The 24,804-nt window shown below is 41.7% G+C and overlaps 1 protein-coding gene across 6 annotated transcripts in view; it reads right to left on the reverse strand.

Annotated features, from left to right (window-relative positions):
• The window catches only part of LOC144600488 (transcriptional regulator ATRX-like), a 180,897-nt gene that overhangs the window by 60,584 nt on the left and 95,509 nt on the right, over nucleotides 1–24,804 (reverse strand). For all 6 annotated transcript variants that reach the window (XM_078412131.1, XM_078412132.1, XM_078412129.1 and 3 more), the window contains 4 exons: nucleotides 22,626–22,803; nucleotides 10,370–10,507; nucleotides 8,397–8,572; nucleotides 6,825–6,942 (listed from right to left, as the gene is read on the reverse strand). In XM_078412131.1, the coding sequence (XP_078268257.1) occupies nucleotides 6,825–6,942; nucleotides 8,397–8,572; nucleotides 10,370–10,507; nucleotides 22,626–22,803 (610 nt within the window). The remainder of the gene's footprint in view (nucleotides 1–6,824; nucleotides 6,943–8,396; nucleotides 8,573–10,369; nucleotides 10,508–22,625; nucleotides 22,804–24,804) is intronic.

Genomic DNA, 24,804 nt, shown 5'->3' on the forward strand with positions numbered 1-24,804 from the left:
GGACACCCAGATCTCGTTGAACTCCCCCTCTTCCTAACTTGACACCATTCATATAATAATCTGCCTTTCTATTCTTGCTTCCAAAGTGAATAACCTCACACTTATCTACATTAAACTGCATCTGCCATGTATCCGCCCACTCACACAACCTGTCCAAGTCACCCTGCAGCCTTATTGCATCTTCCTCACAATTCACACTACCCCCCAACTTAGTATCATCTGCAAATTTGCTAATGGTACTTTTAATCCCTTCGTCTAAGTCATTAATGTATATCGTAAATAGCTGGGGTCCCAGCACCGAACCTTGCGGTACCCCACTGGTCACTGCCTGCCATTCCGAAAGGGACCCATTTATCCCCACTCTTTGCTTTCTGTCTGTCAACCAATTTTCTATCCATGTCAGTACCCTACCCCCAATACCATGTGCCCTAATTTTGCCCACTAATCTCCTATGTGGGACCTTGTCGAAGGCTTTCTGAAAGTCGAGGTACACTACATCCACTGACTCTCCCTTGTCAATTTTCCTAGTTACATCCTCAAAAAATTCCAGTAGATTTGTCAAGCATGATTTCCCCTTCGTAAATCCATGCTGACTCGGAATGATCCCGTTACTGCTATCCAAATGCTCAGCAATTTCGTCTTTTATAATTGACTCCAGCATCTTCCCCACCACTGATGTCAGACTAATTGGTCTATAATTACCCGTTATCTCTCTCCCTCCTTTCTTAAAAAGTGGGATAACATTTGCTATCCTCCAATCCACAGGAACTGATCCTGAATCTATAGAACATTGAAAAATGATCTCCAATGCTTCCACTATTTCTAGAGCCACCTCCTATTTTTTTCCTCTTCACGTACCTAAAAAAACTTTTGCTATCCTCCTTTATATTATTGGCTAGTTTACCCTCGTACCTCATCTTTTCTCCCCGTATTGCCTTTTTAGTTAACTTTTGTTGCTCTTTAAAAGAGTCCCAATCCTCTGTCTTCCCACTCTTCTTTGCTATGTTATACTTCCTCTCCTTAATTTTTATGCTGTCCCTGACTTCCCTCGTCAGCCACAGGTGTCTCTTACTCCCCTTAGAGTCTTTCCACCTCTTTGGAATAAATTGATCCTGCAACCTCTGCATTATTCCCAGGAATACCTGCCATTGCTGTTCTACCGTCTTCCCTGCTAGGGCCTCCTTCCAATCAATTTTGGCCAGCTCCTGCCTCATGCCTCTGTAATCCCCTTTGCTATACTGTAATACCGACACTTCCGATTTTCCCTTCTGCCTTTCCATTTGCAGAGTAAAACTTATCATGTTGTGATCACTGCCTCCTAATGGCTCTTTTACCTCTAGTCCCCTTATCAGATCAGGATCATTACACAACACTAAATCCAGAATTGCCTTCTCCCTGGTAGACTCCAGTACAAGCTGTTCTAAGAATCCATCTCGAAGGCACTCTACAAACTCTCTTTCCTGGGGTCCATTTCCAACCTGATTTTCCCAGTCTACCTGCATGTTGAAATCTCCCATAACCACCGTAGCATTACATTTTTGACACGCCAATTTTATCTCCTGATTCAACTTGCACCCTATGTCGAGGCTACTGTTTGGGGGCCTATAGATAACTCCCATTAGGGTCTTTTTACCCTTACAATTTCTCATTTCTATCCATACTGATTCAACATCTCCTGATTCTATGTCACCCCTTGCAAGGGAATGAATATCATTCCTTACCATCAGAGCAACCCCACCCCCTCTGCCCACCAGTCTGTCTTTTCTATACGTTGTGTACCCCTGAATATTCAGTTCCCAGCCCTGGTCCTCTTGTAGCCATGTCTCAGTGATCCCTACAACATCATACTTGCCCATGACTAACTGAGCCTCAAGCTCATCCACTTTATTTTTTATACTACGCGCATTTAAGTACAACACTTTAACTTCTGTATTTACCTCCCCTCTCACATCGTTCACAATTGGCCCTGCCCTTAATTTCTTTTCCCCTCTAGAACTTCTGTTCCCATTCTTCCGAGAGTCTTTTGCAATATCTCCTGTATTCCCTTTTACCTCATCTTCATATTCACAATTTGTTAACCCCTCCCCCCCACTACTTAGTTTAAAGCCACAGGTGTCACACTAGCAAACCTGCCTGCCAGAATGTTTGTCCCCCTGCTGTTAAGATGCAACCCGTCCCTTTTGTACAAGTCACCCCATTCAAAGGATATGCAACAAAATACTAAACATGACTACTTTCATTTACATGACATTGTTGTGTCCCAAACATTATGGTGCCCTGAAATGGGGGGACTATGTATAAACACTGATTGAATTTTTTGAAGGGGTGACCAAGGAGGTAGATGGGGGTAGTGCAGTGGATGTGGTATACATGGATTTCAGTAAGGCTTTTGACAAGATCCCACACAGGAGACTAGTCAAGAAGGTAAAAGCCCATGGGATCCAGGGCACCTTGGCAAAATGGATAAAAAAACTGGCTTAGTGACAGAAGGTGATGGTAGAAGGGTGCTTCTGTGACTGGAGGCCGGTGTCCAGTGGGGTGCCGCAGGGATCGGTGTTGGGTCCCTTACTGTTTGTAATCTACATAAATGATCTAGATGTCAACGTACAGGGCATGATCAGCAAGTTTGCAGATGACACAAAGGTAGGGGGGGTGGTGAATAGCGAGGAAGGGAGCTGCAAGCTGCAGGAAGATATAGATGAGATGGTCAGAGCAGTGGCAGATGGAATTTAATCCTGAAAAGTGCGAGGTGATGCACTTTGGCAGAAATAACTTGGAGAGGTAGTACACCATGAATGGAAGGACCCTAGGAAAGACAGGGGTACAGAGGGACCTTGGAGTACAGGTACACAAGTCCTTGAAGGCAGCAGGACAGGTGGACAGGGTGGTTAAAAAGGCATATGGGTTACTGGCCTTCATTAGCCGGGGCATCGAATATAAAAGTAGGGGGGTAATGATGGAATTGTACAGAACACTGGTGAGGCCAGTTCTGGTCACCACATTATAGAAAGGATGTGATAGCTTTGGAGAGGGTGCAGAGGAGATTCACCCGGATGCTGCCAGGGATGAAGGGCCTCGGCTATGAGGAGAGACTGAGCAGACTGGGGTTGTTTTCCCTGGAGCAGAGAAGGCTGAGAGGGGACATGATCGAGGTGTACAAGATCATGAGGCGCATAGATAAGGTAGATGGCGGGGAACTTCTTCCACTGGTGGAAGGTTCAACAACGAGGGGACATAGATACAGGGTAAGGGGAGGGAGGTTTCGGGGGGATGTGAGAAATAACTTTTTCACAGAGGGTGGTTGGAGTCTGGAACTCACTGCCTGGGGTGGTGGTGGAGGCAGGAACACTCACAACGTTTAAGAGGCATTTGGATGGGCACTTGAAATGCTACAACATTCAGGGCTACGGTCCAAATGCGGGAAAATGGGATTAAAATTAGACTGTGTTTGGTAATGGGCGGCACGGACACGATGGGCCGAAGGGCCTCTTTCTGTGCTGTAGGACTCTATGACTGCTGTAATTTCTACATGGTGAAACCAAAATGTATAAAAATGGCCTTTATTAAAATCTGACAATGTGTACTTTAACCACATGTGATTTTTTCTATTACAAATCTCAAATTGAGTACAGAGGCAAATAAATAAATGATGGGTCTTTGTCCCAAACATTATGGAGGGCACTGTAGCTTTTAAAGAGTCAAAGCCTATACCCGACGGTTACAATTTCCTTTCACAAAATGCTGGAGTAGCGCAGCTGGTCAGGCAGCATCTCAGGAGAGATGGAATTGGTGATGTTTCGGGTCGAGACCCTTCTTCAGACTGATGTCAGGGGGGCGGGACAAAGGAAGCCCTCCTGACATCAGTCTAAAGGAGGGTCTCGACCCGAAACGTCACCCATTCCTTCTCTCCTGAGATGCTGCCTGACCTGCTGAGCTACTCCAGCATTTTGTGAAATAAATACCTTCGATTTGTACCAGCATCTGCAGTTATTTTCTTACACTTACAATTTCCTTACACTCTATCCCATTTCATTAATAGAAATTAAGCTTAAAAGATTGAAGATTTGAAGATTGGAAGGACATTTAGTTTGTAATAGCATCATTTAAAAGACACTCAGAGAGATACATGGACAGGAAAGGTTTCAACAGGCATGGTTAATGTTGGCAAATGAGATGAGCTTAGATAGGCACCTTAGGATATAGTAAAAAAGGGGCAAGAGTAGGCCATTCAGCCCTTCGAGGCAGCATCGCCATTCAATATGATCATGGCTAATCATCTAAAATCAGTACCCCGTTCTCTCTTGAAAACATTCAGTGAATTAGCCTCCACTGCCTTCTGTGGCAGAGAATTCCAGATTCACAACTCTCTGGGTGAAAAAGTTTTTCCTTATCTCAGTCCTAAATGGCCTCCCCCTTATTCTTAAACTGTGATCCCTGGTTCTGGACTCCCCCATCATCGGGAACATTTTTCCTGCATCTAGCCTGTCCAATCCTTTAAGAATTTTATATGTTTCTATGGACAAGTTGGGTGCTGTATGATACTATGTTATCATGCTATTACGATACTATGTTTCGCCCTGGAGAATACAAACATTAAAAAAAATACATGTAGATAGACTGAGGAGGGACCCCTAACAAATGCATGGCACACACAAAATCTGGAACAGCTGGGAGACAGGGCCCTAAATATATTCAGTAATCACAGAAACCAGCAGCACAAGTAAAGGAGGGCAATGGCACATTCAATCTCACCTTACACACCAGAATGCAATTTTTGTGAAGTCATTGGTGTGCCTGAAGTTCCTATACATTGTGACCGGTTTAGTATAAATAATACATTTATGAAGATGACTATTAAATTTAACAGATCAAAAATATAGTTGGAAAGACTATTTTAAATATATAAAATCCAAGAGCTGAGTCAGCTTTCAATAAGTTACACCTACCCTTAAGCAAGCCAGCTGGGCAAAATGACCTTGAATCACAGCAAAAACCAGACATCTGGTTCAAATTCACTACAGTTAAGCCTCTGTATGCTATTAAAATGCACAATGATATCACAGCAAACATGAATGAAAATGAAATTAAACTTTATAGTTATGAAACATAATTTAAGTAAAAGCTACAAGATGAATGCTCCATTGTAGTTCGTAAAGATTATTAAATAGATCTTGCTCAGTAGTCCTCAAAGAGCTTTGTTAAATGTTGCACAAGTTATGCTGATTAGGTAATTGTGGCCTTAGATTCAAAGTGTTCACTGATTGCACAAGAATAAACTGTTGGCTAATCGAGTTTTAAAACCCATTTATCACAAACTATTAAAAAAATATCACTGATAGGCATCTACTAACTTGGCAGAATTTTGATAACTGAGTCAACAGCACACTTGCAGGAGCCTCAAATTTAACTTCAAAACAGCGTACCTCATTTCATTCATATTGACAATGTATAGCATTTCTATGCAAGTACTTTTATGTAATACTAAACACCTTCATTTTAATTTCTTAATTTCTTGAATGTTGCAGCATTATTTTGAAATTCAAGATTAATTTGTGCCACCGTTTAATTTGACTCAATTTCCCCTTTAAATACACATACTCTACTTGCAATGTACTTATTTTCAGCTTCCCCTACCTATTGCAGTTCTCAAAGCATCATTGCCTTTGGCCTAATACAGACTTGTTCCATTGTGCATGTGTTCACAATGTTCCCCAATCCTTTATCCGCTTCTTCACCCACATTTTGGACAATTCTAGTGACCAGAACTCTTGCTTTAACCAGACAGGAGCCTCATCCTTAACAATTGAGTCAAATGCACCCTGAAACCACCTTAGTTTTTGCACTCCTGTTTATAACTTCGTTCTGGTTCAATCATTAATCCACAGGCTCAAACACACTACTCTTCAAAAGCTACTTTGACTTGCTCTGGTTTATCGAGAATATCTGATGATTTATTGTATGTTTATTTGAGATGCGTTGTGCAAGTAAGAATTTTATTGTTGTGGTCCCAGAGCATATGACAATTAAACACTCTTGACACTTAACATTATGAGGCAGCTCATTCACAGAGATGATTAAATAAAAATCCTTATCTCCAAAATTAATCAGAAATCTTGAGAGAACTTTGACAGTTGTTTACGAGTTAATCACCGTAACAAATTCAAAATTCATGCAGATACTGAAATTGATTACGTAAATTAATGTCTTCTTTCTATTTCAGATGCGAGGCACTTTAAGCTCTTTGAAACAGGCAATTGCACCATCCTGCCTCACAAATAAGTCTGTTACTCATGGGGATGGGAACATTTCAATGGCAGTTCACCAATCAACATTGGGATCTGGGCCAATGAAAATTAAGTGGGTCTCACGCCGACTTTGCCAGGCAGCCACCACACTCGCACCCAGTCTGTCCAAGATACATGCAAAAAAAAACAACAATAATTTGGGGTTTTTAAATGCCAATATTTCGATGTAACACTTTGATCAACAGAATTACTCTGGGATCTACAGCAACATTCCTTTACTCTCTCCACAATGTCTAGACAGCAGGAAGACCCAGCTCCAACTCACCACACACCACTATGCAATTCCTCCGTGACTGAAAATACACAAGCTATTGAATCGCATTGTTCTTTCTGGGGATGGCAGCCAACTCATTTTACAAACAGGCATGATTCCTGTATTTATGTAACATGCAAAAGTGACCAGACACTGCATAGCCAGCTATTCTTCCGAAGTTAACCAATGAATTAAAATCACAACCGGGACAGTTACTTTAAAAATCAAAATTGCAAATGTTTATTAAAAAAGATTTTGTCACATACCTGTAAAATGATCAAGGTAGTACTGATAAAGTTTGCACTGAATTGGCATCATTCTCACAGCAAGAACATACTCATATTTTGGATGCAAAAATTTTGTAAGTGCAGTATAATCTTTGCGCTGGAAAAGAAACAAATAGTTTTTACTAAAATAACAAAATAGACATTAATATTACCAATATTCCTTGTTTAGGCCAATTTGTGAGAAAGGAAAAGACTTGAAGATTATAAAGAAGCAGCCACTGTGTGAAATACACTTCAATTTCACAGAAGAATGCACCTTTGCCAAACAGGGAATCAGAGAGTGTAGACAAGCGTATGGCTAATGATAATCATCTAAAAAAGGTAAACTAAAACCAAGGGCAAGAATCTTTAAATTAATATAGTGCAGCAAAATAACATTGAGGTTCTCGAATATACTGGACCAAAAAAAATCATCAGGATGTTTAGATGATGGTTTTGACAGAGAGCACAGCAGACAGCTACATGCAACATTGACTTCACTGTCCAAAGAACAAGAAAGAAAGTAGTCTCACTACTTTAAAAAAAAAAGGGAAGCAGGAAACTACAAACCAGTAAGGTTGATATCAGTAGAAGTCAAAATGTTGGACTTCATTGTTAACGAAGTAACAAGGCACTTGGATTTATGAAACGGGAATCATATTCAACAAATCTATTGGAAATGTTTTTGTGATAGCCAGCCGGAAACACAAGGATGCCCCGTCAGCATTATGAAAGAACCATTCCCTTTGTGACTTCCTGGTCTGCTCTACCAACCCCACTGATCACTCTCTTTGTAGCAATTTGCATGCAACTGCAAATCCTGTTTTTACCCCTTTCTTTCCTACCACCCAGTGATCCAGTCATGCTAAGTGAACCAGCTATTCATTTGTATTTCTTCAAAATATAATGTGGTTTTCTTTAGTGAAGAAACCAAACAAAATTTGATATCAGTTTTGCAGACTACCTATATTCTGTCTGCAAGGAGCCACAAACAACTGCAGATCCTGTCTGGGGCTCAGCCCCAGGGACAGCATTTGGAACATTATGCACTATTCTGGTCGCTTTACCCAAGGATATACTTATAAGAGTGCAGCAAAGGTTCATCAGATGACAGATTTGTCACGCGAGTGATTACACAGACTATACCCTTATTGAAACATATACAAGATTTTTTACAGGGCGTGGCAATATAAATACAAAATTGATGTTTCTCCTCATTGAGATGTCTAGAACCAGAAATCATGAAATAAGGTACCAATCAGTACGGTCAGGAGTACTTTATTTAGCCAAAAGGTAGTGAACCGTTGGATTTAGTTACATAAGGTGGCCGTGAGGACTCAGTCAGAGTATATTCAAGAGAAAGTTTTTTTTAAAGAATCAAAAAATTTGGGGTTGCTGCTAGAAAGTGCCATTGAACTAAAACGTTAGCCATAATCTTATTAAATGGCAAAGCAACACAATAGGGCTGGATAACCTACTTCTGCTTTATTTCATTTATGTTCTTAGCCAATTTGTACCCAAACTGGAATATGGTTAGTAACTTAAGAAATAACAATTATGTTTAGCACTTACCTGCACACAACCTGCTAACATCTCATACAAAATGTGGGCACGTTTCTTCATTACTCTTACATCCACTAAAGTGGAGTCTGCACATTGCCCATTCTGAATCGGATTCATAAATCTGTTTCTGAATTCTTTTATTGAGCCAAGAAGATTCTCTTTAATGAAATTCACCATACAATGATCTGCAGGAGAAACATGTCAAATACTTAGACCAGACTTCCAAGTGACATAACTGCACCTTGAGCCCAACTATCAATTCAGCTTTTCTTGCCTCAGAAGACCAATCTTACTGTCTCAGGTGGTCCTGGAGATAAGTAATTAAGGCCTTGAGTAGCAGTTTCAGTGATGTAATGCCTGCTCATGAAACTCATCAGATGTTTTTGACAGCCAGCAATCCCTAACCCTGACCTACAAAATCATTTCAAATCTTTGAAAAATGCTATAAACATTTAAACATCTTAAAGAATTCAAACAAAAATCACTCCAACATATTTTCAATAATTAAAATCATTAAACAAAAACAAAAAAAATGTTTTCTTCTCACCCCTCATTCAAATGTAAAATGTCACCTCAATCCAGGTCCAAAAAAATTAAATTAACACATGGATAGGGCAGGTTTAAAGAGATAAATGCAGGCTAATGGGACCTTGGTCGACATGAAAGTGTTGGGCTGAAGGATCTATTTCTAAGCTGTATAACCATGACTCTAACATGGAATATTTCCTTTGAAAAATGCAACATGCATCCAATACAAAATGATGGATGGAATTTGTGCATGCAGTAAGTGTGAATATTTATGTGAAATGTTGCAGCAGCAGCCGCCAATTGCAACAGCAAGCTGTGGAACTCTGACAATTGGTACAGGTTAAACACCTGTTTTCTGGCATCCCCGGTTCCGAGCCTTTCTGGATTAACCGTTTTTCGAAACCAATAGAGGTCACGTGATAATGAAACAATACACCCCCAGCCCGCTAATGACACCCCTCTGTGTCTCTGAAGCACCACGTGGTGCCAGAAAATGAAATAAAACAAATATAAAATGTCAACTGAATAAGAACGGAATAACCCATCGACCCTTCGCAAGCTCCCACCGTCTACCCAGCTGTTTCGAGCCCCGGCTTCCGACCCGACCCCCAACTCACAAAGTGTACGTGTGAGCCCTTCTTCACCCACCGCATGGTCTGGCGACGCATCTCACGTTATAGCCTCTGGGGATAGCACTTTCGTTGGGGGGGCCCCCTTCCCTCTGCTTCCACCCCCCCACCTTTCTCTCTCTGCTGCCCCCTCTTCCACAGCTCCCCCATCTACCACCGTTGCCACCACCTCCTTCTCCCCCGGAGCGGTGGACATACTCTAGCTTGGAAGCAACAGCAGATGAGAGGTGAGAGCCCCACTGTGACCAAGCTCATGGGGGCACACTGAAGAAAGCACTATCCCCAGGGGCAACATTATGAGCTGCAACAGCTACATGAACTGGTGAAGGAGGGGCCACTGGTGTATACCAGTGGCATTGGCGCCTTGTTTCAAAGTGAAATGACACAAAGTGCTGTAGTAACAGTTGACTGAATCAATCCGAGGAAGGGTCCAAATGTCACCTATCCATGTTGTCCAGAGATCCGGACCCACTTGCAATGCCATCTGTGGCCACTCGGGAAATTTCAACTGAGCTCTGGTAATTTAGTCTGGATTTTTAGGGGCTGGAAAATTGCTGTTCAACCTGTACAAGATCTATTTTAAGCACAGTGTCAGATGATTTAAGGACAATTGGAGGAGAAAGATGGTTATGCCAAGAGTTAGATTTTGGGAAGGTTTACTTGCAACATTAACACTGGCATGAATCAGTTAGGCTGATTAACTAATTTGCGTGCTAAATTTATCATATAAAACATAAAGCATTAACATAAACGTTTAAACGGCTCTGTAATTTATAGAGATATTAATGTATTCAGAAGAAAATAGTGATAAACAGATGCACTTACATTCAACAAGATTGTTTTGTAATGGTGTCCCTGTAAGAATAATCCTCCTTCTTGTATCGATAGAATTCATTGCTTTTGATATTGCCGAAGCTTCATTTTTAAGTATATGGCCTTCATCACAGACAACAAAGTCTGGTCCTGGAGGAGAAATCAAGTAATTTGAAATAATTTGAAAGACTTTCACAAACCCTAGACCCAAGATTTAAAATCACTGATATAATGTGAGGCAAATTTTCAGTAATGGAATTTCCAAACTATATCATCTGCTTCAGCAACTTTGTTTCTGTATTCTAAACATTATGCAAGAGCATTAAGAACTATTTATGATACAACCTTGCTGCATCAATTATTTTACTGACTATTTAGCTACCTTAAATGCCAATGCCAAACTATTTTAAGGTAGCTAAATTCCAGTTTTATTTATTAATTAAAAATGATATCAAATTAGCCCTCGAATAGGACTGGAGCTAAAAAATACAATAATACTTCTGGTAAAGAAATCAAATTAAACATTTTTAACTAAATACGTTAATAATTAATCTACAATATGTATAATTGCAATTGATAAACATTAATGTACGTTTAAAAACAATTTTGTGAACCATTAACATCATAGTCCTACCTTCGGCCCAAGTTGCCCACGCCCACCACCATGCCCCATCCACATTAATCCCACCTGCCGGTATTTGGCCCATATCCTTCCAAACCTGTGCAATCCATGTACCATCCAAATGTCTTTTAAATGATGTGATCGTACCTGCTTCAACTACCCCCTCCAGCAGGTTGTTCCATACACCCACCACCCTTTCTGTAAAAAAGTTACCCTCAGATTCCTTCCTCACTTATCTAAATCTTTCCTCCCCTCACCTTAAACCTATGTACTCTGGTTCTTGATTCTCCTATTCAGGGTAAAAGACTATCTGATCCCCTCATGATCAAATACACTTCTATAAGATCACCCATCCTGTGCTCAACCTCTCCCTGTAGCTCGGGCCCCCGAGTCCTGGCAACATCCTTGTAAATCTCTGTACCCTTTCCAGCTTAACGTGTTGCTAACAGATGTAACATTAACAAACATTGTTACAATATTTCTGTAAACTTTTAATAAGTATAGTTTTCTCATGTCAAACCTCTAGATTGTGGTAATTTCCACCCCCCCCTCCCCATTTAACAATGTAGCATTCTGTTTTGAAAAAGCAGATGGTTCCTAATACATAATTTTATGATATATCATAAAGTTTCATAATTTTCAAGTAATTTTAAGCTTTGGCCACTAAGGGGCAATGTGTTGCACCCCTTTGTAAGCAAGCAGCCATTTCCATGGTCTTCGGTGGACAGGTTAACTACAAGATTTCAAATTAAACATTTTAAGAAAGGTTACATGTCCCCCACCCCACCAAAATAAAACTAAATGAATGGCATGACGCCCTCATGATCCCATTTGCAACACTTCTCCAAATGGTTTTGATAATTGCCTATCAAGCCAATGACCGTTAATGCAGCACTTTTGCAATAAATGGCTTCTCAGCTACTTTGCATCAACATGCAGTGTGCATTGTGTGGCACACATCTCTGCCCCCTCCCCACCACACTCTCTCTCTCTGTCCACTCCAGGTAATAGACATCTCCTTTGACTCCTCCCACTTCCTCCAAACCAGAGGCGTAGCTATGGGCACTCGCATGGGCCCTAGCTACGCCTGCCTCTTTGTCGGGTACGTCGAACAATCCCTGTTCCAGACGTACACTGGCCCCATCCCCGAACTCTACCTCCGCTACATCGACGACTGCATTGGTGCTACCTCTTGCACCCATGCAGAACTCACTGACTTCATACACTTCACCTCCAATTTCCATCCTGCCCTTAAATATACCTGGACTATCTCTGACATCTCCCTCCCGTTTCTGGTTGATCTGGTTAAAATGGTCTCTGGTACTGTGGAGATAATGCTAATTTTCTATCAAATCTCTCATATTAATTCAACTGTGAAGATAATGCTAATTTTCTATCAAATCTCTCATATTAATATGAGAGATTTGATAGAAAATTAGCATTATCTCCACAGTACCAGAGACCATTTTAACCAGATCAACGTACTGACTATAGATACAAAATGCTGGAGTAACTCAGTGGGCGAGGCAGCCTTCTGGAGAGACCTCAACCCAAAACGTCACTCATTCCTTCTCTCCAGACATGCTGCCTGTCCCGCTGAGTTACTGCAGCATTTTGTGTGCATCTTCGGTAAAAAACAGCATCTGCAGTTCCTTCCTACACAACATGCTGACTAATATTTTATAACTTGAGATAGACAAAGCATTCAATTGGGAACTTTGTCCATAAAATATCACTTTATTAGCTTTAAATAATTATGATGATTATTTATTTAAACAAAAGACACAAAATAGTAATTGGCCATTTTCCACCTTGAGCTCATTTCACAATTTAATGAGGCCAAGTCTGATTTGCCTTTCCCATGCTTCAGCCTTTGCTCTAATTTCCCAATGTGCAAGATTAAAAGCAAGCTATAATGTAAAATTAATAAATGGCCTATTAGTAAATTTCTTTTGAGGAAGAGAATTCCAAACTGCGAATTGAAATCTTTGACATCACTCCTTGAAGAACTTGGATTGAAATTTCAATTGTCTCCGAGCTAGTAGTGGGAGAAAGCTAGAACAGAGATTGGGGTAGGACAAAACCCAGTGAGCCGCGCTGGCACAAAGTTCAACAACTCATGGTTACAGGTGCTACTTGGGTCACAGCAGGCGTCTGATCCTGAGAACTGTTTGTAACCCCAAGCAATTTGGATGTGCAGCTATGAATCAAGTCCCTATATGGGAGATACCTGGAGAGATGGGTTATCCAATAGGAATAGATGGTCTGGAGAAGCATTTTAAAATCTCGTTTTGCTATCTATATACTAAAACTTTGTTAGTTTGTTTGTTCCAGAACTACAGCCAAAACGGTATACGATAGCGCAACAATTTTAGGCCCAACTTACTCACCGTCATCCCATTGGTGCTAATGGAAGAAGTTTCATTGAAATCGATGTTATATTTTTAAAGATATTCACATTTTAAAGTTTAAATCTATCTCCTAGGGAGGGAGGGGGGAGGACAAGGGGGGTTGAGGGGGATGGAGTGCGGGGAGGGGAAGGAGGGTGGAGTGAGGGAGGGTGGAGAGTGGGAGGGGGGAGAGTGGAAGGGGGGAAGGGGAGAGGGTGCTGCACCAATGCAGGAGAGGTTTGGGCCCAACGGGTCCACTTGGTCTAGTACTTAATAAAACTGATGTCAACAAATTTAGTCCAAGCTGATCTTGGACTATTCAATGTTCTTTTAAAAGATTTTACTGCAGGCAAGCATTTAAATGCTATTAATGGTTTCAAAAAGGACACTGCTGATGGCGAGAACAGCACGTCCCTAATTGGGATTCACAAACTGTCAATGTGTTTACGAGAATGTATTCTTCCTTGGTTTGATGTACAGAACAGTCCCATTGCAGCCAGCAAATCCATTCTGCCCGTCTCCCATAAGCATGCTGGCAGGTTAGGGCGACACACAAGTCAGGCGTTGTTAAACTGTGTACAACCTGTATCTGGCTTTTCACTGCTGCCCTTCTTAAAGAAAGGAATATTAGATTTCATCCAATCAAGTTTTGATGTCAAATTATCGTGATCAAAAATTACTTTTTGCCTGTCTGTATGCTTATTTTTCAACAGGAACCCAAAATCCTCAAAGCTCTTCACATCGGCACTGGTAGGTAATATAGTAAGCAGAACTCTAAATTAGACTAAACATTTACTGGAGAGAAAATTAACAACTTTGAAATCCGGTGGTTCCATTCTCTTAGGTGAAATGAACTGACATCTCCTTATACAGTGCCCTCCATAATGTTTGGGACAAAGACCCATCATTTATTTATTTGCCTCTGTACTCCACAATTTGAGATTTGTAATAGAAAAAAATCACATGTGGTTAAAGTCACATTGTCAGATTTTAATAAAGGCCATTTTTATACATTTTGGTTTCACCATGTAGAAATTACAGCTGTGTTTATAAATAGTCCTCCTATTTCAGGGCACCATAATGTTTGGGACACATGACTTCACAGGTGTTTGTAATTGCTCAGGTGTATTTAAATGCCTCCTTCATGCAGGTATAAGAGAGTTCTCAGCACCCAGACTTTCCTCCAGTCTTTCCATCACCTTTGGAAACCTTTATTGCTGTTTATCAACATGAGGACCAAAGTTGTGTCAATGAAATTCAAAGAAGCCATTATGAGACAGAAACAAGAATAAAACTGTTAGGGACAATAGACAACAGGAGGAGGCCATTCGGCCCTACGAGCCAGCACCACCATTCAATGTGATCATGGCTGATCATTCTCAATCAGTACCCCGTTCCTGCCTTCTCCCCATACCCCCTGACTCCACTATCTTTAAGAGCTCTATCTAGCTCTCTCTTGAATGCATTCAGAGAATTGGCCTCCACTGCCTTCTGAGGCAGAGAATTCCACAGATTCACAACTCTCTGACTGAAAAAGTTTTTCCTCATTTCAGTTCTAAATGGCCTACCCCTTAATCTTAAACTGTGGCCCCTTGTTCTGGACTCCCCCAACATTGGGAACATGTTTCCTGCCTCTAACGTGTCCAACCCCTTAATAATCTTGTACGTTTCGATAAGATCTCCTCTCATCCTTCTAAATTCCAGTGTATACAAGCCTAGTCGCTCCAGTCTTTCAACATATGACAGTCCCGCCATTCCGGGTATTAACCTAGTAAACCTATGCTGCATGCCCTCTATAATAAAGAAACATCCCCAAACAGCTGTCCGACAGATCAGAAACATTCTTCAGGAGTGGATTTGTCAATGACCACTGTCCGCAGAAGACTTCATGAACAGAAATACAGAAGCTACACTGCCAGAAGCAAACCACTGGTTAGGATGGCCAGGTTACAGTTTGCCAAGAAGTACTTGAAAGAGAACCACAGTTCAGGAAAAAGGTCTCGAGGACAGGTGAGATGAAGATTAACTTATATTAGAGTGATGGCAAGAGCAAAGTATGGAGGAGAGAAGGAACTGCCCAAGATCCAAAGCATACCACCTCATCTGTGAAACACAGTGGTGGGGGTGTTATGGCCTGGGCATGTATGGCTGCTGAAGGTACTGGCTCACTTATTTTCATTGATGATACAACTGTGGTAGTAGCATAATGAATTCTGAAGTGTACAGACACATCCTATCTGCTCAAGTTCAAACAAATGCCTCAAAACTTTTTGGCCGGCGGTTCATTCTATAGTAAGACATTGATCCCAAACATACTGCTAAAGCAACAAAGGAGTTTTTCAAAGCTAAAAAATGGTCAATTCTTGAGTGGCTAAGTCAATCACCTGATCTGAACCCAATTGAACATGCCTTTTATATGCTGAAGGGAAAACTGAAGGGGACTAGCCCCCAAAACAAGCATAAGCTAAAGATGGCTACAATACAGGCCTGGCAGAGCATCACCAAAGACACCAAGCAACTAGTAATGTCCATGAATCGCAGATTTCAAGCAGGCATTGCATGCAAAGGATATGCAACAAAATACTAAACGTGACTACTTTCATTTACATGACATTGCTGTGTCCCAAACATTATGGTGCCCTACAATGGGGGGACTATGTATAAACACTGCTGTAATTTCTACCTGGTGAAACCAAAATGTATAAAAATGGCCTTTATTAAAATCTGACAAACCACATGTGATTTTTTTTCTATTACAAATCTCAAATTGTGGGGTACAGAGGGAAATAAATAAATGATCGGTCTTTGTCCCAAACATTATGGAGGGCACTGTATGTAGGAAAGAACTGCAGAAGGGTCTTGATCCGAAACGCCACCCATTCCTTCTCTCCAGAGATGCTTTCTGTCCCGCTGAGTTACTCCAGCATTTTGTGTCTAACATCTCCTTACAAGTTGTTAAGATGAAACTTAGCCTTGGGTGGAGTGGGCACAGGAGATTGTGAGGGAATCCTACATTTTCAATTACTTTAATAAATTTCAGGCATTGCAATTCACTGAGCAAGGGGCAGCACGGTGGCACAGCAGTAAAGTTGTTGCCTTACAGCACCGGAGACCCGGGTTCGATCTCGACTACAGGTGCTGTCTGTACGGAGTTTGTACGTTCTCCCCACGACCGTGTGGGCTTTCTCCGAGATCTTTGGTTTCCTCCCACACTCCAAAGACATACAGGTATGTAATTTAATTGGCCTGGTGTAGGTATAAATTGGCCCTAGTGTGTGCAGGATAGTGTTAATGTGCGGGGATCGCTGGACGGCACGGACTAGGTGGGCCGAAGGGCCTGTTTCCGCACTGACTAAAAAACCTAACTACATTATTGGTCTGTTACGTAAGATATTGAAATAAAATAAAAATATATATGCATATTTTGGGATAACAAGGATGGGGATGGAAAGTAAAATAAAATTAAAATCTATCATTCCATCAAAGATAGACCTTTATCTAACAGCCATGCGGTCGGTCAGTGCAGAAAAAAGCAATCACAGCAATCAAGTTTAAACAGACCAATTAGTTAAGTGTTCAAAACGTTTCAGGGCTAAAAGAAAAGCAGACCTTCTTTTGAAAAAGTCAGAACCCAAGATAAGAACCAGCTGACTTTTCAACTTTTTGGAGATGGAGGTCATTACAAATGTCACTGCAATCTGGCAACCATTTGGAATTATCAAATGATGTTTACATGCTTCTCCACTAAAGCCACTGGCAAGCAAAGTTGGATAACGTGTTCAATATTTTAATGTTTATATCATGATATTTTCCAGCCTATTGTAGTTTGTTTTGTCAAACTTTCTCTTCTCAATTTCCAAGAAATCAGGTAAGAACAATTGCATCTCAGATGTGTAGCTAAGGAAAGTGAGGAGATATATAGTGCAATCTCTTAATCTATGGGGTTTGGCATTGAAGAAAATCGGAGACATACTGCATAATACAGAAAGTCAAATTTTACAGCTGAGAAAATTCAGAGACTATTCAAATTAGAAATACATGGTACTAACCAACTCTGCACAACACTAGATTTATGATAAACTATCAATTCTACATGAAACTAGAGGTTAACGTTTTTATTACTGAAAAAAATGTGGTTCATGAAACATGGAGAGCAGATTTACACAACTGAAACAAAGATTTTTTATGGTTTAGTATCTATGATTCATTGACTGGAAAAGATTTGTCAAATATCGACTAAATTGAAATTGTCGTAACAATTTTCATGTCAACATATCAAAAGGAATAACTTTCTTGAACTTTATTAATCAGAGCTTGTGAAAGACAAATTGACATTTATGGAATCTTTCTTTTTTTTCCAGAAATAACTTTCGAAAGCACTTTATAGCCAATTCAGTACTTCATTTTTTGTAATGTAAGCATTCCTGGAATGTATGAGCAGTAGCCATCTTGTAACTATCCTCCAGTAAATAACAATAATCTGCTGTAGAAAAACGAGGGATAAATGTGAGGAAAACTGAGGGATAATTTAAAATAGCGCCATTCTGTGGCGACATTTTGCAAAGCATCAAATACAGCAGTTCTGAATTTTTTAGATAAAAGAAACAGCAGAAATCAGTGCTGTAACTGACAAGCTGCTGTCCATTTAAATGGATTAGCACTATTGCGATGTCCTGCCAACAAAGGAGCTGCCAATTGCAAGGGAATCCCCTGTGGCAAGGCAGCCACAGAGAATCATTGTCAATACAGTGCCAGGAAACACTGAGGAAGCCTCCATTGTGCCCAGAAATGTGACTGGCTGGCAGGGGATTACTGAACGGCAAGACTGAACGGCAGGGGATTACTCCCCCCCCCCCCACCCACCTTCAACTGGACATTGAAGTTGGCTTCGAGGGAAGCTGATCACAGGTGCAGCATTCGTAGACTTGTCCGCAGCATGAGATACTGTAAACTATCGTACCATGAAAGCCAAACTGCAACAAACACTACAGGACTCTCATCTTGTCCAGTTCATCATGACAATGATGTAGAACCGCCGCTTCTTCGTATGCCTGAATTGTCAGAACAGCCGTTGAGGACGCCAAAAGAATGGTCTACCACAAGGCAGTGTCCTTACCCCAATGTTGTTCAATATATACACCAATGACCAACCCAGCACCCCAAAAACCACTGTCCCCCTCTTTCCCCTCCCCCTTCCCAGTTCTTCCACTGTCTTCCTGCCTCCAACTACATCCTTTCTTTGTCCGCCCCCTCCCCTGACATCAGTCTGAAGGTCTCGACCCGAAACATCACCCATTCCTTCTCTCCTGAGATGCTGCCTGGCCCGCTGAGCTACTCCAGCTTTTTGTGATGCCTTCGATTTGTACCAGCATCTGCAGTTATTTTCCTACACAAACCCCGAAAACTAGGTAGTTTCTGTATGCCGATGACTTATGCATCGTAACGCAATCTTCAGACTTCAGCCAGATTGAGACCGTACTAAGGCTGCTCTGCAGAATATGACAACATACTACCAACAGAATTCCCTGCGTCCAAATCCAACAAAAACGCAAAGCAGAGCTTTCCACCACCGGAACCGGGATGCGAAACGTCAACGGTAGGTGCGATGGAATGATGTCCAGTTGGAACACTGCAAAGCCCCAAAGTACCTAGGTATGGTCCTCGATCGTACATTATCATATCGCCATCATGTTGACAAAACCAAGGCATGGGTCAACACTCGCAAGAATGTCATCGAAAAACTGGCAAACAGCTCATTTGGAAGTGACCCAACAACAATCCGCACTGCAGCCGTGGCACTCTGTTTCTCAGTGGCAGAATATGCAAGCCCTGTCTGGAGTGGCTCTAAACATGCACGCAAGGTGGACTCTGCATTAAACACTGCCTGCAGGAAAATCACAGGATGCCTGAAGCCGACAAAGATTGAACATCTGTACGAGCTGGCTGGCAATGAAGAATCATCTCTAAGACGTGATAGGGCACCTGCAGTAGAACGCTTCAATGCGGACACAGACCCCCGTCATCCCTTGCACAATCACCAACACGCCAAGAAACACTTGAAGAGTCGGAACAGCTTCATGGAACTAGAGCCAACCGTGCCAGGTACCAAAACCAAACAACAGATGGCACCGGGAGACCACCTGCCTTATACTACCTGGAAAGGCCTAAACCGCCTCCGCACTGGAGTGGGACGTTGCAGACTCAACCTGAAGTGGGACTTCTCGGACTCTGACAAATGCAACTGTGGAGAGGTACAGACAATGGCCCACAGACTGACTTGCGGCAGAGAGGCATGCACTGCGGACGATCTCCGCAGAGGCACAGATGTGGCACTGGCTGTGGCAAAGCGATGGCAGAACGTCGTCTGACACACGAGCAAAACTGGCCAATGTTCAGTCCCTTGAGAAAAATGTTGAAGACTTAATGGCAAGTTTGCTTTATCAAAGGGAGGCGAGAGTGTGTTTTGTTTCAGAGACATGGCTCACCCCCAGCAACTCAAACTCAGCCCTCGAACCTGAAGGTTCCTCCACTCATTGCATGGACAGATCAGAGGCATCGGGGGAAGGAAGAAGCAATGGTGTCTACCTCATGGTAAACTCCTCTTGGTGCTTAGATGTAGCAGTCCTGTCCAACTCCTGCTCTCCACAAATGGAACACCTGGCAATGAAGTGCCGCCCCTTAACCTCCTGCCACCCCAGATAGACGTTCATCTCACACTGGTGGGGCTCCAGGTTGTGGTCAACAAAAACCAGACAGCATACCCCAACGTCTTTCCTTTCATAACTGGAGACTTCGACAAAGCCAGCTTGAAGAGGTCACTCACAAACCAGCACGTGTCCTGCAGCACCAGAGGATCAAACACCCTCGACCACTGCTGTTCCACCATCAGATATGCCTATTGCTCCAACCCGCACGATACTTTGGTAAATTGGACCACTTGGCTGTGCTCCTTCTTCCTGCGCACAGGCAGCGGTTGAAGAACTCACCCAGTGGTGAAGACCGCACAGAGTTAGTCAGGGGAAGCAGTGGAACAACCACATGACGGCTTGAAGTAGATTGGGTGATATTCAAGGACTCGGAAACGAACCATAACAAATACACACGTTGTTAGTTACTTCATAAGGAAACGTGGGGAGGTGTGTTCCCATGAAAACCATCCAAGTGCTCCCCCACCAGAATGAACCAGGAGGTCTTGATTTTGAGCAATTCTCTGAGGACCAGATCTCGGGCATTCAAGTCTGGCTACACATTCATACGAAATTTAGAAACTACTTTAATAAGGCCATCAAAAAGGTTAAAAGGGACTTTCGCTAAACTGGAGGATGAGACTGACGTTCGACGGCTGTCAGGGCTTACATGCTATCACTTCCTACAAGGCAAAACTAGGGGGCCGGTCAAGCGACAGCAAGGCATCACTCCCAGACGAGCTCAATATGTTCTACACACTACGACAGGGAGGACACTGATGTGCATTCTCAAGCCCCCGTAGCTTGATGGTATTACAATCGCAGTTACTGAGGCTACATCAGATCCTCCAGGACGGTGAACCCTCGGAAAGTGGCTGGACCTGATGGTATAATTAGTCATGTTCTCAAAACCTGTGTGGACCTAATGGTTGGAGTTTTTGTGGATATCTTCAACCTCTCATTAATGAGGTCTGAAGTTGTCACCTGTTTTAAAAGGGCATCTATAATACAGGTCCCAAGTAAAGTAATGTGATGTGCTTCAATGACTATTGATTGGTGGCACTAGTGTCCGTGGTGAAGTGCATTGAGAGGTTGGTTATGGTGCATATTAACGAACACAAGAACCTCGACCCATTCCAATTTGCCTATCGCCACAATAGATCAATGGAGGATGCGATTTCTCAGTGGTCCACTTGGACAATGGGAACACATACATCAGGCTGTTCATAGACTACAGCTTGGCGTTTAATACCATAATCTCCTCCAAACCTGTTACCATAGTCAGGGAACTCATCAACAGAACACAATTGGTACGAATTGGCAGAAACACTTCCTCCTCACTAACCATCAGCACAAGAGCACCTCAAGGCTGTATGCTCAGCCCCTGCACTACTCACTCCATACCCATGCCTGGGTCCATCTTTAAATTCACTGATGGCACCACAGTTGTTGGACGAATTACAGACCATTTAGAGTCAGAGTATAGGAGGTATTAATAAGTATTGAAATAATAAACATTAATCCAAAACTGTTCTGTTGTTGGTCTCAAAAACCTAATTTTTCTTTTTCATTAGATTGCTCCAATGATGTTGGCAATTTAAAATATATTGTCCACTGGATGTATCTTTTTTAAACTTAACAAAATAAAGCATTTTAACTTGCGCTGACCTTCAATAAGTCTTCAAGAATATAACGATGCAAGGATCTCACATGGTCCTTCAATACCACCTGACCATTGAATAAATTAACAACTGTACTTGAAACCATTTCAAATCCATTATGTGTGTATAATTCAAATCCATAATATGTGTGTATAATGTGTATGTAATATGTGTGTATAAATCAATATGTGATATTTGTGTATAAACATCTTTCTAGTCAATGAATGGAACTTCCACTTGCACTGAGTTAGTGGACTCCAAAAATTTACAACCCTCTATCCTAAACAGAGTACTTTTCAAATAACAAAAGCAAGCGAATGCAGTGGAAGAGTCTTTGTGGTGGCGTGGAGGTAGTACCTATGTACACAGGACATAAAGAGATCAAGGACAGTTATAGAAATTAATCAAAAGTTAATAGAAAGTCATCATATCAAACCAGGATTGATTTACGCCGCAGCTACACAAACCCCATGCTGCTCCACACATATAGTCCAGAGCACATTTCTGGGAACTGCACGGCAAAGAAGCATTCGAATTGGAGGTCATGCTATATGGCTTATTAATTTGATAAGCTAAAAATTCCAATTAAGTACACCTACAGGGAGGGATGGAAAGTATGACAGTCTTCAACAAACAGCGGCTGATAAAACGTTAATTATTTATTAAAAATCAAAGTGGGAGATAATTGTAAACCAAAGGTAGTGAGGAATATCATGAAAAAGCACATGGAGTTAAGTCAGCTATGATCTAAATGAATGACGGCCCAGGCTCGACCATTAATCAGCCAAATGCTCATCCTAGTGTTGTTGTACAATATGGATTTGCACAGTACTGCCAACATGCAATTGAAAAATTGGAATGTTATCAAAACTTATTCGAAGAGCAATAAATCATTAAAATATATCTCACCAGGGCTTACTAAAGTCTTCTGGAATATTTCTTTCATCTTCCTACTTTTCACATTTCTGCCTTGTGCAAGATTACGATACATTTCATAACCTAAAACCATGACACCTCCATCCTCCACCCATCTTTCAAGAAGGTACGATCTCTCCTGAGGGCGTTTAACTGTCGCCAATTCAGTTACCTTGAGGAGGGAAAACAACAGAAGTTGCTGAAGTCTGTCAAATTCCAGAAGTTTCAAGAATTTAAATAATGATGTGTACACATATTCTCAAAATATATTTTGTAACAATGAAGTACATATTCTAAAATAGATTCTTAATATACAAAATACATAGGATATTATACCAAAGCACAATTTTGATGTGTAGAACATTATAAAATGGCAAGTTACCATAATAATTGTGATGACAAACCGAAATTTCCCAGATGTTCAAGAATATCTTTTCGTTATCATGCAATATCTGTTTTGCTATATCTCGTGTTGAATAGCAGACCCTCTGATATTAGGAATTACTGATTTACCTCAATAAATCAATAGTTCAGGACATTCTCTAACTGCAATTACCGTATGACAATATTCATATTTGCACACCGTAGCAGGTGTTCCCAGTAGAGTAATTTTACCCATTGAATGTTTTAAATACATGCCTATACAATAAAACAAGTTTATCGAATGTCATACAGAAACAGGTCCTCCGTCAGTTCACTAGTTCAGCTTAGTTTATTGTCACATGTATCGAGGTACAGTTAAAAGCTTTACTATTGCATGCATTCCAGTCAGCGGAAAGACTGTACAGGATTACAATCAAGCAGCCCACTCAAGCAGCCCACCGGGAACAGATACAGGATAAAGGGAATAGCGTTTAGTGCAAGTTAAAGCGTAGCGAAGTGCGATTAAAGGTAGCCTGACGGTCTCCAATGAGGTAGATGGTCGGTCAAGACCGCCATCTAGATGGTGATGGGATGTTTCAGTTACCTGATTACAGCTGGGAAGAAATAGTCTCACTAATCCCATTTCCCAGCACTTTCTTTTTTTTTTAAGTTTAGAGATACAGCACAGAAACAGGCCTTTCGGCTCACCGAGTCCATGCCGAACATCGATCTCCGCACACTAACACTATCCTATGCAGACAAGGTTTCAAAGGTGTTTTATTGCCACGTGTACCAATTAAGGTACAGTGATATGCGAATTACCATACAGCCATACTAAAAAAACAACAAGACACACATAAAAGTTAACATAAACATCAACCACAGTGGATTCCCCATATTCCTCACTGTAATGGAAGGCAATAAAGTCTAATCTTCTTCCCTCATTTTTTTATCACGGTCGGAGCAGTCAAACTTTCCACCGGGGCGATCGAAGCTCCCGCATCGGGGCAGTCGAAGCTCCTGCAGCTTGGAGTTCCCGAAGCCGGTCTCTGACCAGACACCGCAAGCTCCATGATGTTAAAGTCCACAGGCACCCGCGGTGGAGCTCAGAGTTTGATCACTGGCAAAGGGATCGCGGGCTCCGCGATGTTAAAGTCCCATAGGCTCCCTGCGGTGGAGCTCCCGAAATCGGTCTCCAGCAAAGGCCGCCAACTCCTCGATGTCAGGCCGCAGTGCAGATGGAGATTCGATACGGGGAAAAAAAAAACGCATCTCCGTGGAGGTAAGAGATTAGAAAAAGTTTCCCCCAACCCTCTCCCCCATAGGAAACAAGCTCAAGAACACTATAAACATACATTTAACACATACTAAAAAAACAACAAAGAAGAAAGGGACAGACAGACTGTTGGCAAGGCAAGGGACAATTTACAATTATACTAAGCCAATTAGTGTACAAACCTGTACATCTCTGGAGTGTGGGAGGAAACCGGAGATCATGGAAAACCCCATGCAGGTCATGGGGAGAATGTACAAACTCCATACAGACAAGCACCCATAGTCAGGATCGAACCCGGGTCTCTGGCACCACTTGACCCACAATCTATGCCTCAGCATTTCAAGTGATCTTCTGAACATTTTCTAAATATTGTGAGAATGTGTCTCTCCACCACATAACCCCAGGCAGTGGATTCAGGATTTCAATCACCCTCTTGGTGAAAAATTCCCTCTGAATCATTTACCCTTTAACCTAAACCCCTCTGGTCAGACACTACTACAGGGAACGGTTTCCCACCATTACCCTATCTATGCC

The sequence above is a fragment of the Rhinoraja longicauda genome, chromosome 15 (assembly GCF_053455715.1).
Source record: "Rhinoraja longicauda isolate Sanriku21f chromosome 15, sRhiLon1.1, whole genome shotgun sequence".
Lineage (NCBI taxonomy): Eukaryota > Metazoa > Chordata > Chondrichthyes > Rajiformes > Arhynchobatidae > Rhinoraja > Rhinoraja longicauda.